General features: G+C 57.0%; 3 protein-coding genes across 6 annotated transcripts in view; all 3 read left to right on the forward strand.

The window, feature by feature from the left end:
* HOXB8 (homeobox B8) overlaps positions 1-14650 on the forward strand; it is a 64192-nt gene that overhangs the window by 12987 nt on the left and 36555 nt on the right. The gene's annotated exons all lie outside the window — the stretch shown is intronic.
* On the forward strand, positions 171-9014 carry HOXB6 (homeobox B6). 2 transcript variants are annotated; one of them, XM_045488533.1, is made up of 3 exons: positions 171-283; positions 3701-7046; positions 8111-9014. In XM_045488533.1, exons 2-3 carry the CDS (start codon positions 6632-6634, stop codon positions 8368-8370), a joined length of 675 nt encoding a protein of 224 aa, XP_045344489.1. In that variant the 5' UTR covers positions 171-283; positions 3701-6631; the 3' UTR covers positions 8371-9014. The 2 variants fall into 2 exon arrangements, with proteins under 2 accessions (XP_045344489.1, XP_045344490.1); XM_045488534.1 differs by lacking the exon at positions 171-283 and adding an exon at positions 2526-3238.
* On the forward strand, positions 9141-13514 carry HOXB5 (homeobox B5). Its single transcript, XM_045488529.1, has 2 exons — positions 9141-11588; positions 12277-13514. The coding sequence occupies exons 1-2, from the start codon at positions 11027-11029 to the stop codon at positions 12522-12524; spliced, it is 810 nt and encodes a 269-aa protein (XP_045344485.1). The 5' UTR covers positions 9141-11026; the 3' UTR covers positions 12525-13514.

Below are 14650 nucleotides of genomic sequence, written 5' to 3' on the forward strand. Positions count from 1 at the left end.
GATTTGCTTGCTGATCTGGGATTTTAGTCATCATGGAGGGTAAATGGACAATCTGCCCAGGACTGCAGCCTGATACCATTTTTCAAAGCCAGAACTTACTCCATTTTCTATGCAAATGTCAGAAAAGCGAAACACCCTCTCTCCCAAGTCAGAGAAGGGGAAGCGACGGCTCTCAGGTTGGGACAATATTATCTGGAAGATGAAGAAGAAACAGAACGCTTTTCCCCCCTCCTTCCTCCTCACCCCTATCAATCGGAGGAAAGAAATCCCAAGGTCTACAAAGGTAAGGGAGATTCTACAATTCTCTTCTTATTCTTTTGCATCGATTTTGTAGGGGGTGGGGCTTGGGTTTGTCTCCGTCTCCCCCCCTCTCTCCAAGACGGGGGCTGAACCCCACCTCTGGGCACTTCAGGGAGAGGCTTCCCAGGAAATTCGGTGGCTGGAGAGAGAGGGGTGGCTGCTTCCTGGAGGGGGAGCCAAGGCAGGGAAGACGGGAGGAGGAACCGAAAAGGGACCACGGAGGCGAGCTCTAAGTCGCCTTTTTAAGCTGGGAAGAGAGGCTCAAGCGAGGGGGCTGCAAAGGAGACGATGGAGGCGTCTGGGCTCCAGGGCGCCCTAGAAGCCTGTCGCTATGGCCTCTGTGGGTGCGCGCCCCCTCCCCCTCCCACCATCCCCCCCCCCCTTGTTCCGGCCTCCCCCAGTTGCCCCCCGCGCAGTTCTCTTGCCCGGCATGGGTATCGGCGGTTTCCCGGCGGCATTGGCACAAGGGGAGGTGGTGCCGAGGGACGTTCTGGTCTCTGGAGGGCCTGGAATGTCCGCAGAGGCCCGCGAGGGCGAGGAGGGCGAGGAGGCGGCGGCTAGAGGGACACAGAAAGAACAATTCACAGAGAAATGCTCATTATCTCCCTTACGGAGACATTTTTGAAATTCAAGGGCTGTGGGTGGAGGCACCAACATCGAGGGAGACCCCCTCCCCCCAGGAAGCCAGCCTGAGAATGCCCAGGTCTGTCGCCACTCCCGCAGGAGGGAGCGTCGCTCTGCAGGGAGACAGTTTTGTGGTTTTTAACGCGGTAGGTCACAGCGTGTTGGTGTCTGTGCAATATTGATTCTATTACTTGTGTTTTATGGGTGTGTGGATTTCGGTGGAGGAAATTGCCATGTGTGTGTCTCAGGTGGGAGCACCTCAAACTTTCCCCGGATCCAACCGTGGTGATTGTGAAGAAGCTGTGGAGTGTGTTGTTGTGTTTGAGGCTTGTACACAAAAACAAAAACAAAACAGGGAGGGACAGAGAGAGAAGAAGAAGCAGCAGCAGAAGAAAATAAAAAAGAAAACCCAGTTAGGGAACCTGATGGTGTCCGGACTGGAGAGCTGCCTGGCGCTGAGCTCAGACAGCTAGTCCTGTCCCTCCGGCGCCTGATTTCATTCTCCAGCCAGGCCTCCTGGGGGTGGGGAGGAGGGGGGAGAAGGATCGTTGGGAGGGAGGCCGAAATTCCTAAAGTAGCTGGTGGGGTGGAAGAACGGGAAAGCTGGTGAGAACCTAAAAACAGAGTGAGTGGGAGGGCTTCCGGGGAAGCTGCCAGTGGAGAGATAAGCGGTTTGGGGCGTGGAGGGCAGGAGAGACTATGTTTTAGTTTGGTTTGCACGAATAGGTGATCGCTTTCCTCTTTTTAAAGACCAAATGCAGAGCGTTCGGCCTGGGGCCTCTGGTGGCCCAGGGATCGCGGGGGATGGGGGTCGGTAGGGGGATGTTGGCATTCTGGATCCTGAGCTGGGAAGAGAGGGATGCAGGCCACTTGTGGCGCGGGAAGGGGGTCCCTGGAGGCACAGGTAGATGCCTAGAAGCAGGCCCGGACTGGGTACCTGCGGGGACCCTCGGCTGCACAGCGAGAGAAGTTCTCGGACAGCACCCACGGTACTCGGGGCCTATTCTCAAAGGAAAAATTCCCCAAACCCATCCAGACTGAAGGTCTTTTTCTCCTGTAGTCTTGGTGTGGTTATAAATCATCCCTTAGACAGTTTGCTCTGACCCAAATTATGCGGTTTGCTGCCATCTACCGTCCGTTCGGAGACATGCGGCTTCGGCGCCGCAAGCCGGGCGACACTGCCTGAACCGCGCGCGACGCCCGGAGCCCCTGCTGCTCAGGTTCGGCGGGTTGCGGGGACTTCGGGCCCAGATTGTCGCTTTCCGCTGGATCTTGGTACCCGCCATTCCGCGTGTGGATTAGAAAACAAGTGTCCCTTCCTCCTGGCCCGCCCCATTCCAGCTCCAAACCCAGCGGCTGGCTGGGAAAGCGGCTTTTTCTAGGACATATTTAAAAAGGACTAATACTGCATCCCGCGGGCAGGGGGCCCTGAACCAAAGGGTTGGGGGATCAGAGTCGAGAGTCCTCACCCTCCTACCCCTCCAAGGCTACAGAGGGGATCATCCGGGCCGCTCGGGAGATGCGAGGCCAAGGCTGTTCAAGGTTTATTTGGTTTTCTTTTCGGCCAAAGGAGGGGGCCAGCAGGGGAGGCGCCGGTCCCGCAGTTCCACTCGGCTGTCTAAAGACAGACCGGGTCTGTGTTCTCCGGGTTGGCCGGTGAGTCCGTGGTGAAGGAATTGAGCCGAATTTTCTGGAAACTGTTGGTGTCTGCAAGTGAGTGTGGGTCCCCTCCCCCATTCTCGACCGTTTCAAGCAAAATCGACACAAATATGCTTTGGGTAAAAATTGGGAGTGGGAGAGGGATCAATCATTAAGGAACCAGACCATTGTGATTTCCGTTCTTGCAGGACCCCTCACACCCGCTTAACCCGACTGCTCTCCCAGAAGGGGGTGGCGAGGGCAGGGGTACGGGGCCTCCGCTGCCGAGTTTGAATATTGGCCCCTGTCTCACGGGTTACTGATTAGCTCGGGCTTTCAAGCCGCAGGAGGAAGCTCTGGCCGCTCCTTTCAAGGTGCTGTGGCCCCAGTTCCTGGGCGGGGGCTCCAGGAAATTGCCTGCGGTGCCAGGCAGGCCGAGGTGTTACTAGGGTCTGGGCCAGAACTGCCGAGGTGGAGGGGGGCCAGCAGTGCTGGGGGGCAAACCCAGCGGCTGTGGCGCCTCCAGAGTCTGGACCACAGGAGAGCTGCCCTTTCAGCATTTGGTTAGAAAGAGTGACTTTCCGAGGCCAGAAGGCCCGGCCCAGTGCGGAGGCCCCGAGGGAGCCTTCCCGGAAAGTCTTGGGCCCCTCTTTCTTGTGGGCAATCCGAAAGACAGGTAGGGAGGGAAGGTGGCTGGTACAGGGGACTGAAACACTTTGGGGCTCCTGGGGTGCCCATGGACCTGGGTGCCAGGAACAGGGAGAGTGAGCTGAGCGTCACCGCCCATCCCACCCCCCAAGATCAGAGACGGTGCCGTTCATTTGCATAATGGAAATGAGGTTTTTGTACCGGCGCTTTGGGCGGGCTAATTTTAAGGCAATATCCCTAGTAAACAGCTCCCCTAGGTTGGGAACTCCCTCTGGGAACATTTATGTTTCCCAAATTCAGAGAATCACAGAGTCTAGGGGAAGAATTGAGTCGAGTTATTTTCATTCGCTCCATCCCAGCCAGAATTGGGAGTGGGCTGGGGGAAGATGTCCACAACCCAATGAGCCGGAGGTGGGGGGAGCTTTGTAGCTGTGAGGAAATGGGAAACTTGGACAGTGTCTCAATCCTCCTCTCCTCCGTACACATACAGGCAAAAACCCCTCCCTGAGGTTACCGGTGCAGGAGAATTTTACTCAGTTGCTGAGCACAACTCGGACATTTCCCTGGGAAATGAAAATGCGTGCGCATCCAGAGGAGCTCGGATCTACAGCATAGAATATTACAATTATAAATTCTGCCTGTGGGGTTTCTGTACAATCCTTCTGTTGCATACTCAAGACTTGGTACACATTTATATCCATCTCTCTATATACGCACTTCCTCAATGAGGCTGGGAGAGACACCCCAGACTGGCAGACGGCTGTGCCTGCTGGGTATTTACATATTCCCCCTTGGAGACAGACAGACGGCAGTGGACCGAACCACAGACGGATCCGCAGAGATCTGGCTCCAGAGACCAGGCGGCCTCTGGCCGGGCCCTGTCTGCTCTTTCTCCCAAACAAACGGATCAGACGAATAAACGCTCATAAATACCTCTGGGCTTAGATAAGAGCGATGAGGCGCTATTTCTTTTCATGCCGGACTCCAGGCGCCCAGGCCCTGCTTCAGGCTCCATCTCGTGACAGGCAACCTGCAGAGGTGAGGTTAATTTGGGGCTGTGGCTCTAAGGATAAGGAGATTATTTTCATGCTTCTGTATCAGGGAAGTCTCCCTGTCTTACAGCATCCTACTTAGTCCCGACTCCACAGCAAAGCCCACATTGTGCATTTCTAGGAAGGGGACACTGTGGCCAGGGAGGAGGCAGGACAGATATGGCCCAAGGCCTAGCCTCAGTGGCAAGGAGGAGGGAGGTGCATACAGGCACCCTCCTGACCTTGCTTCCCCAGCCCAAATGTTCCCTATTCCTCTCTAGGAGTTGGCCCAATCACAGCTAGATTGGGGCACTTAGGATTCTTCATCATTAGAAGACTTGAGTTTATTTTCTTAAATTTTGGTAACCCCCTTCCCCCCCCCCCAAGTTGGGCTAGGAAGTGATTGGTGGGACATCCAGGGATCACTACGTGGCCATGAAGGTATAGCCTAGAAGCATTCCCGAGTTCCGGGATCCTTGTAGGCCACTGTGCAACCAACCAATTTCCCACTTTTGGTCACCAAGCTCAGCCCTTTCCCTAGTATCCCAACCACTTTCCCTAGTATCTTGTGTCATCTTTGGTGGGCAAACTTGGCCCACAAAAAGGAACCCAAAGTATGAGCTAGCAGACAGTCAGCTGGCCCCTTCATCATCAGATTTTGTCACACATCCTGACTCATTCCTGAACTCAGGTCTGAACATTATCGACCTTTAGTGCCTGGCTTCCATGTGCATAGTTAGAATGTTGAAAACATATTGTGATTCCGTCTTCCAGCCTGGCTTCAAGGCTCATTTTCCTTAGATGAGAGAGAGAGAGAGAGAGAGAGAGAGGGAGAGAGAGAGAGAGGAACAGAGATGAGCACTCTTTCTCACACTCAAGCCTGTGCAGCAGCAAAGCTGGTGATACAAATATGAGATGTGGGAGGGGCTGGAGAGACACTGAGAGTCTGACAGAAGGGTGGTGAGCCTCTGGAGAGGGGATTCGGGCTGATAGTTGTAAGCTGCCTGCTGAGTCCCCGGGAGGACCTGAACACCTCTCCCTCCTTATAAAACTAAGCCCAAACCGAGTCTTGGGAAAAAAATTCATTTTAAAGAGACCTGCCAGCTTCTGGAGAGACCTGGAAAAGGAGCCAGGTCCCCTCTCTTCCCGGCTGTCTCTGATTGTCTCAAATATTAGGCAGTTTTGAGGACCCAGAATTGGAGAGGGAACAATTTCTTCCCTGTACCCAGACGTACGGAGATATCTTTGATTCTTAAGAATCTGTAGCCCAGGATATTCTAATGATTTGGGGGGTAGGGGGTGGGGGTGGAGTGAGGGTTGCAGGCAGGGTAGGGATCAGGGAAACCTAGGCTGGGGGATGTCCTTTCCTCTTCCTCGCCCTATCCCACAAGCGAAGAGAAGGCTATTCCCTTTCCCCAGTGCCCCTTCCCATTCCAAGAGCAAGCAGCAGATGCTGGAACCAGGCAGGACGTCTTGGGCAGCCGCTGTAGCCTTCCAAGAAGCTCCTAGCCTCGCTTAGCTTAACCTAGCCACAGAGCCGGAGGGAGAACCTTGGGCTCAGACCCGCCTATTTCCCAGACTTCTGGGTCCTCTGGGCTCTGGCCTGCCTTTCAGACCATAAGAATTGTGAAGAAGCGAGAATAATAAACCCAGGCTTGGAGGAGACAGAGTAGACCTGAGAAGCAGGAAAAACAGTTTTCACCTGGGAAGGAGAGTGCTTCGTCTTCTTTGCCTCTCTTTCTGAAAGCGATGCTAAACAGTGAACTCTTCTCCTTTTCTACCTACACAAAACCCTAGAAACAAACCTTTTCCTTTAGTTCTCTCCTCATCACGCGGAGATTCATTCGGGGGACATTTACCCACCCTTCCCTTGAGGGAACGGGGCTCAAGCCACGCAGGGGTTAACTTTTCTGAAAACACAATTAACTTTTTCCTATCCTGCGTGGGGAGGGGAGGGATATATTTATTTAATCACTGGGGGATGGGGTGGTCTCAATCCAAATGCTCCCTCCTCCCTCCAAGGCACAGACGCCTCTTTCGCAGATCCTACGTAGGTGGAACAGGACGCGTTGTGTTGTCGGAGAGAGAGAGAGAGAGAGAGGAGAAGGAGAAGAAGGAGGGGAAAAAAAAAGGTTGATAGGTTTGTGCGCGGGTCCCTCGCGCGGGCTGCGCTCCTCCTGGGTGCTATTTGACAATTCCTGCCTCTGCCATTGGTCAGTGTTGGATCAGATGGTTGTATTTCCTTCTGGCCCTCACTGGCACCTCGCCATCCCCCCTCAGCTAAAACCCAATCTCAGATATACTACTAATAGGCGCGGCGCTCGGACTATAAAACACAACAAATCATAAACCCGGCGGAGCAGCAGCGGCCGAGCGCGCCTCCCCTCCCAATGAGTTCCTATTTCGTGAACTCCACCTTCCCCGTCACTCTGGCCAGCGGGCAGGAGTCCTTCCTGGGCCAGCTACCGCTCTACTCGTCGGGCTATGCGGACCCGCTGAGGCACTACCCCGCGCCCTACGGGCCCGGGCCCGGCCAGGACAAGGGCTTTGCCGCTTCCTCCTATTACCCGCCCGCTGGCGGCGGCTACGGCCGAGCGGCGCCCTGCGACTACGGGCCGGCGCCGGCCTTCTACCGCGAGAAGGAGTCGGCCTGCGCGCTCTCGGGCGCCGAAGAGCCACCCCGGTTCCACCCTGAGCCGCGGAAGTCAGACTGTGCGCAGGACAAGAGCGTGTTCGGCGAGGCGGAGGAGCAGAAGTGCTCCACCCCGGTCTACCCGTGGATGCAGCGGATGAATTCGTGCAACAGTGAGTGAGCCCTCCCGCGGCCGCCCCGACCCCCGCGGGCCCCCACCCCCGGGGACAGAAGTAGCGCCCCCACCTCCTTCCCGCCCCCGCCCCCCCCCCCGGGGTGCTGGGTGGGCATCTCAGTTAGGAGCTAAGGGAGGACTGGGCGCCTGCCCCGGGTCTCCCGCTCTGTCCTCTGGCCCTCAGGAGTTACAAAGTTTGCAAAGTCCCAGCTGCACTGGGAGCCAGGGGGAGCGAGTGGGCTCTCCCGGAGGGCCACGCCAGAGCCGGATTCCGGGGCAGGGGAGGGGGCAGGGGCCGCAGCCACTGGCGTGGCTTTCCCTCGTGCCCCCAGCCCTGGTCGGGTCCCCCACCCGAAGACGGTTCCATTAAAAACGGAGTGCGTCATAGGAAGGGGGGCGGCGTGACGCTGGCGAGGGAGAGTTGAGTCTGTCCCGGACTGTGTTTCCCTGGGGGTCCGGGGCTGGGGAAGGAGGAGGCACCAGGAAAGGGGTGGTAGTCAGAGGAGGGAGGGCGAATAAGGGGAAGAAAGGGAGAGGGAGCAGGCGCAGGCAGGCGGAGGGGGAGAGAGGGAGAAGCAGGCGCCTGGGTCTCAGGTTGGATTATTTGTCGGCCTGAAGTCCCAAATTGATGTCCATTAGCGGGACACGAAAGTGAGGAGCCGTTAATGCCGACTATGGATCGATCCACGTCATTACGGATTAAGGGCTGGAATCTATCACAGGGTGGTGGGGGAGCCAGATAGATGGAAAGAAAAGATGAGGCTAGGAAGAGACACACCTGGCCAGTGCTTCCCCAGCCCCTCCCCCTCGGTTCAGGTGGGATTTTAAGCCCTCCTCCCATCCCCCACCTGGAGTCTAGACCAGAGGCACAGGCCTGGGAGACCCGGAGGGAATCTGGAGGGGGCGCTGGAGGAGTGAAAGAGGGGGGCGGGGGGAGCAGGGAACTCTCGGAGAGCGGAGGGCATCCCGGGACAGGCTAGAGTCCATGTCTGAGGGTCGAGTGGGGGAGGGGGTTCTGGCCCCGCTGACCCCAGGCCTCAGCATCTTCTCTCTGCGTAACAGGTTCCTCCTTTGGGCCCAGCGGCCGACGCGGCCGCCAGACCTACACGCGCTACCAGACGCTGGAGCTGGAGAAAGAGTTTCACTACAATCGCTACCTGACGCGGCGGCGGCGCATCGAGATCGCGCACGCCCTGTGCCTGACCGAGCGGCAGATCAAGATCTGGTTCCAGAACCGGCGCATGAAGTGGAAAAAGGAGAGCAAACTGCTCAGCGCGTCTCAGCTCAGTGCCGAGGAGGAGGAAGAAAAACCAGCGGAGTGAAGGCGTTGGAAAGGGAGGGGGGACGCGAAGGGAGCGGCCTGTGGGGAGCCGAGGGCCTCGGAGAGCCCCGAGAAGGCTCTGCGGGCGGGGGACCCGGGGGACCTGCTCTCTAGCGCACGACACGTGCGGGGGGGGGGCCCAGCGCTCTCTGGACGCCCCCGCCCGCAGAGCTCTCATTGGGTGCTGGGAGGCCCTGCCGCCTGAGCCCACCCAGCACCCTGAGCGCCCCCTCCATCCCTGCGGGACCAGCTTCAGCCCCATCAGGCTCCCCTGTGAGAACTGAGGACCGGACTCACTTGATGTTTCCTGGAAGCAGAGCAAAATGCTCTTGTCCGTGTCGCGTCTCATTTCGTCCATGTCCCCGGTGCACGGTTCAATGGTAGATTCGCAGTCCCCTCAGCGGGGGCCTCGAAGACTCCCTGACCCCAGACCTCTCTCCCACCCCCTCCCTAAAGCCACTGGAAGGAGCACATACTACCTAGAAGTAAGAAGAGGAGCCTCAGAAGAAAACAAAGTTCTATTTTATTAATTTTCTATGTGTTGTGTTTGTAGTCTTGTCTTAGCTCTGGACGTGAAATACTTCGGTAATAATATTAATATTATTAATAATGATGATGATAATAATAATAAAGACGTTAAAACTCGCCGCTCGGTCACCTCTACTCCTCCCCTGCCACTCCCCCACCCCCAAGGCCACCCCATCGTCCCAGTGCCGGAAACTCCGCAGCAAAGGCTGGAGCCCTGGTCGGCCCCAGCGGGCCCGACACGACTCGGAAGTTACAGTTGAGATAAAGGCTGGAGCGGTCCCGCCCAGGCTCCCGCGCCGCGCGTCGCCAGTGCTGAGGCTCCAAACAGCCTCTCCTGGTGCACACTTGGGGGACGGAGAAGGGCCGTTTCCCTCTCATTCTCTAGCTTTTCCTCGTTTGTCCGTGGCACGAGGGACGACCGAGGCCCCGAGCCCGAGCCCGGAGCCCCTGCAGAGACAGCCAGGAGGGTCTGGCGCCTCAGCAGCGCCTTGCTGTCCTCACGATCGCGAAGCCGGTAGCCTTTGGCCTGTCCACATGGCCTGATCTCCTCCGGCCTTGGCCCTCGGCCCCCGGCCCGTGCCTCTGGAGACTAAAATCGGGGCCACCGGGTATCTCTCCGCGCGCAGCTGAAGGCTCCAGGCGCCCCTTCCTGCCTCAAGCAGGAGCTCATCGACAAGTAGGGGAATTTGAAGGCGCCGACGGGCGCAGGGTGGAGGGCACGACTTTCCCCTGCTCCTTGGACACTTGAGGGCAGGAGGCCAGGTGATGGGGCATTTTGGTCTCATGCCCTCAACCAAAAAAACGACCCATTTTCTCCCCACCCCCACCCTCACCCAGGCAGCAATCTGCGGACACTGTTTTCCTTTCTTCCTCCTCCCTCTCTCTCGCTTTTTTATTTTTAAAGAAAATAGCCATCCGGCAGAAGGAGCCCAGCTGCGGCGGTCTTTGACCGCCCAGCGTGCTCAGCAAGGCGCCGCTGGTCCTCGGAACCCCTTTCCAGGGAAGATGTGGGCCACGGAGCACATTCTGAAACTACCCAGATGCCAGCAAGGGGCCTTCAGTGGGGCCTCCCAATGCAATAGCGGGCATCTGGTGAAAGGGTCTTGCCTTCATCCCAGACTCTCAGAACCCCAAACCCCAGGCACCTACTCTGCTGCCGTTTTCCCCTAAACTAGGCCGCTTCGCCCCGGCCCTGTTCCTCCTCTGGGGTCCCTGTCCTGCTTTGCCATTTTCCGGGCCTGGGCTAAGGATGAAGAGGAAGTCAGGAGGAGGATTCCAAACTTCTAAAGGGCACAGAAGTGAAAGCTTCTCCGTGGAACCCTCGGCCCAGCCCTGCCAGCTCCGCCTGGACGCTATGCATGGGCCACAGCAGTCCAGGCAGGAAGCAGGCCGGGCTGAACTCAGGGGGAAACGCATTGCAATAATTGTTTTTCACACATCTTCCAACCCTCCCCCCACCATTTCCTTCCCCAACTCGGAGACTTGCAAAGCCCACATAAGGGAAAAGCGACTCAGTTTTTGATCATCTCATCCAGAGTGAAAATAATAATAATAATAATGACAAGGAGAAGGACACCAGTAGTCTAACACCACTTCCAAGAAAGTGGGTAAAGGCTCAACTGGGTCCCTCCTCTAAAAGACTCAACTCTGCGGGTGAGCCTGGCCCAGGTTTCTTTTCTCGCCCGGCGTTTGCAGGGAGCCAGCAGGGAGGCAGCGGTCGCCGCCATGGCAGTCTGCGGCCCGCGCTCCCGCCGATCGCCGGGAGGTGGCGCGCTCTGCTCAGAGGCCGCCGCCAACCTTCTGCCGGTTTCTCCCCCTTCTCCTTTTTTCCCCCTCTCTCGGAGGCTCGCATTGAATCGGCCCTAACGATTCTCGGATCGTCATTATTTGTAACCATAGAGCATGAATTACCTCTTGAGGTCATCAGCGAGAATTTACGACTGGTCAACAAAAGCACGTGATTCTCTAACGCCCCCCCATCCCCCTTCCAACCCCCCCCCCATATTTGGCCGCATACATAGCAAAACGAAGTACAGTGCATCGCTATAATTCATTAATACATCATAAATCGTGAAGCACAGGGTTATAACGACCACGATCCACAAATCAAGCCCTCCAAAATCACCCAAATGAGCTCGTACTTTGTAAACTCCTTCTCGGGGCGTTATCCAAATGGCCCGGACTATCAGTTGCTAAATTATGGCAGTGGCAGCTCTCTGAGCGGCTCCTACAGGGATCCCGCTGCCATGCACACCGGCTCTTACGGCTACAATTACAATGGGATGGACCTCAGCGTCAACCGCTCCTCGGCCTCCTCCAGCCACTTTGGGGCGGTGGGCGAGAGCTCGCGCGCCTTCCCCGCGCCCGCCCAGGAGCCCCGCTTCAGGCAGGCGGCGTCGAGCTGCTCCCTGTCCTCGCCCGAGTCCCTGCCCTGCACCAACGGCGACAGCCACAGCGCCAAGCCCTCTGCTTCGTCCCCCTCCGACCAGGCGACCCCGGCCAGCTCCAGCGCCAATTTCACCGAAATAGACGAGGCCAGCGCATCCTCGGAGCCTGAGGAAGCGGCGAGCCAGCTAAGCAGCCCGAGCCTAGCTCGGGCACAGCCAGAGCCCATGGCCACCTCCACAGCCGCGCCCGAGGGGCAGACTCCGCAGATATTCCCCTGGATGAGGAAGCTTCACATCAGCCATGGTAATTGTCGCTTTCGCTCCCTTTTTTGTCTTCCCCGGCTTTCCTTCTCTGCGTTTGGGGAGGTTGGGGGGGGGGGAGGCGAGGAGAGCTTGGCTTTTCCTCAAATATAGATTTATTTTTTTTTTCCGGGGTGGGGGGAGAAGTCTCTAAGAGGGTCCTCACAGCTCGGGGGATAGAGCCAAAGAAGGTCTAGGTCTTTAGCTGGGGAGGAGTATTTTTAATCATTTGTCTCCAGATTCGGCTAAGGTTTTATTTGCCCAGCTGTACTAGCTATAGGATGAAGGATGGGGTTTATGTAACGTGGGGAAGGGTCGTGCTTACCCCCGAAATTTTGAGGCTGCTGCTAGCAAAGGAGGGGCGAGCAGTAAAACGAGCTTTCCAGGGCAAAAGTGCAGCCGCTCTCCTCCCTCCCGGGGCGAGCGGCCGCCTGAGCCCAGCGAAGGGTGAGGCACAGGGAGGGAGCAAGAGACAAAGCCGGGCGCATTCACTGCCGGCAGAAGTGGGGGCTGCAGGAGAAGGGGGTGCAGAAGCGAGCTCGGATGCGGGCGTCTGGAGTGGGGAGGATTGGAGCTGCGGTGAGCTGGGTGCCAGGGACGCCTGGGTCCTGCTCCACGCCCCTCTCCCATCCAGTGCCCCCCTCCCTTAACCGGAATAACATTGCCTCGCGGCTCTACTCTGTCTGCTCCAGATATGACCGGGCCGGACGGGAAAAGGGCCCGGACCGCGTACACCCGCTACCAGACCCTAGAGCTGGAGAAGGAGTTCCACTTTAACCGCTACCTGACGCGGCGGCGGCGCATCGAGATCGCCCACGCGCTCTGCCTGTCCGAGCGCCAGATCAAGATCTGGTTCCAGAACCGGCGCATGAAGTGGAAGAAAGACAACAAACTGAAAAGTATGAGCCTGGCTACAGCCGGCAGCGCCTTCCAGCCCTGAGCCCGCCGGGAGGAGCCCTGGGTGGCCCAAGAGCCCTTGCCGCCCCCAGCCCTGGCCCCTCCAAGCCTCCCTGCGCTGCCACTGCCCGCTGGGGACCGGTTCCCACGAGCCTGCCTCGCCCCGGCCTTGTGTTACGATTTTTCGTTCGGTCTTAGGTCTTCCTGTGGCTCCCTCTCTCCTGGACTGGTTAATCTTGTTATTATTGTTAATAATAATAATTATTATTATTTTCCCTCCATGCTCCCCACGCCCCTCCACTCACCCCAAATCCGCCAGTATTTCTGAATGTTCGTGTCTGTGGTTGCACTCCTTCCCCAGGAAAGAAAGAAACTCGCATGTTTAATGTGAACTTTCCCCTCCCCATCTGTGTTCTTCTAACTTATTTATAAAAGGATGATCGCTGTATTTTGAGTTTCAGCTTGAAACTTCTCTAAGGGGCAGCAGTTGAGGTGGGGTAGTGCCGCGGCGCCCTGGCCCAGCTGAGCTGGCCTCCGCGATGGAGTCCGTGACTGTCTCTTTCCACCCTCCTCCTCCTCCTCCCTCCCCACTCCCCAGGCCCAAGTCTCCCAGTGGCTTGGTCCTGGGGTGGGAAGGGGGCAGGGAGGGCTAAAGAGGGTGATATGGAGAAGAGGGAAGGTAAACCTTGAGAGTAAGGTTCCTGCCGCCTGGGTAGGCCCCACAAGGCCTGGCCTGGGAGTGTAGGGAAACAAAAATAATCCTCAGTGTAAAATGTCTTGTGTATTTCTCTGTGAGTCCATGGGTCTGGAGTAGAGGGCCCAAACCTTGTAAATATGGGGATAGTCTGGGTCAGACCCATCCCCTCCCCACCCCCCACCCCCAGTTCGCTTCTAAGACCATTTGTAGTGAGTGAGTGGATGCTGTGCTACGTGTGAAATCTGTCTTTGCCTTTGCCGGGCCTGTCTCAGTGATTCGCTTTTGGTATTTGTTTGTAGCTTTCCTTGAAGTCAAATAAATGTTTCCCCTACTCCACTGCCCTCCCACTTGTCTTTTCTCTGGGGGCCTGCCTCTCCCATCACTGGGCACACCCTAGACCATTCTTGACAGATCTGGGGTGTAGGGAAGGGAAAGCAGGGTGCTTGCCAGCAGCCTCTCTTAGCCACCTACATCCCTGGCTTGGTCAGCGGTACTTGGGCCAAGGGATAGGCTTTCCCCCGTCTGGGGGACTGGGAGGCCCAGAAATCCCACACGGGGCTGGAGTAAGGGAAAGGCCGAGCTGGACTCTACCCTGGCCTTCCACCAGCCAGCCAGAAAAGCCTCTAGAAACCTCTTCAGGGAAAGCAGTTTAGGCCTAAGTCCTGTTAGGAGGAGGCTCCTGGCCTTTTGGGAGTGGTACAGGCCTGCTCAGATCCCCTGGCCCCTGGCCCAAATCCCAATTCAGCTCTGCCACCCACTAAGACCAAAAAAAAAAAAAAAAAAAAAAAAAAAAATCAGCTCAATTTCAAAGGTTTTCTCTCAACCTCAGTCTTCTCTATACTATCAAGGGCTCCCTCTCTCCAGGGGCCCAGCTGACCTTCCTTCTTGATTAGGAGTTGGGGTCCCTCCTGAAAGACCCCTGTTCCCCTGCCAGCCCGAGTGGCCCAGGGTTAGGGCCCAGTCTTCCTCCATCCAAGTCCGCCTCCACCCTGAGTACAAGAGTCAAGTCTGGACACTTACCCGGTCAATCCCTTCCAGCTTGGCCCAACTTCTTACAGGACTTGGGGGGGGAGGGGGAACTGGTGAGGAGGCAGCCAAGGGTCGTAGAGGCTCTACTGGGCCCTCCTTCCCCCTCACCCCTTGACTTTGTCCCCCTTTGTCCATAGCAAACTATCCCAAAAGTCGCTATGACATTTAGATGTCAAATGGATAGGGGTTTTATCTCGAAGTTAGATCGTAAAAATCGCCGAGAAGTCAGACAGATACCCCTCACTGGCTCGAGAAAGTCACGTGAGGTCCATAAAGTTAGTTTTATGGTTTTGGGGAGTTGACACCGCGCGGTATATTTCACATTCTCCAGAATGTTAAGTGACACTTTAACTGCTCGCTGTGGTGGGGAAGGGGGCAGAGGTAGGTGAGCGCTCTCCCAGCCCAGAAGGCAGTGGCGGCAGCCCAGGCCCCCGGCGCTCCCG

The sequence above is a fragment of the Leopardus geoffroyi genome, chromosome E1, assembly GCF_018350155.1.
Source record: "Leopardus geoffroyi isolate Oge1 chromosome E1, O.geoffroyi_Oge1_pat1.0, whole genome shotgun sequence".
NCBI lineage: Eukaryota > Metazoa > Chordata > Mammalia > Carnivora > Felidae > Leopardus > Leopardus geoffroyi.

What these genes read in the sequence shown, in the direction of transcription:
- HOXB6 (XM_045488533.1), top strand. Translation starts at nt 6,632, where the DNA reads ATGAGTTCCTATTTCGTGAACTCCACCTTCCCCGTCACTCTGGCCAGC. An exon ending in GCGGATGAATTCGTGCAACA is followed by an intron (nt 7,047 to 8,110) that starts GTGAGTGAGCCC and finishes TCTGCGTAACAG; the next exon opens with GTTCCTCCTTTGGGCCCAGC.
- HOXB5 (XM_045488529.1), top strand. Translation starts at nt 11,027, where the DNA reads ATGAGCTCGTACTTTGTAAACTCCTTCTCGGGGCGTTATCCAAATGGC. An exon ending in GAAGCTTCACATCAGCCATG is followed by an intron (nt 11,589 to 12,276) that starts GTAATTGTCGCT and finishes TGTCTGCTCCAG; the next exon opens with ATATGACCGGGCCGGACGGG.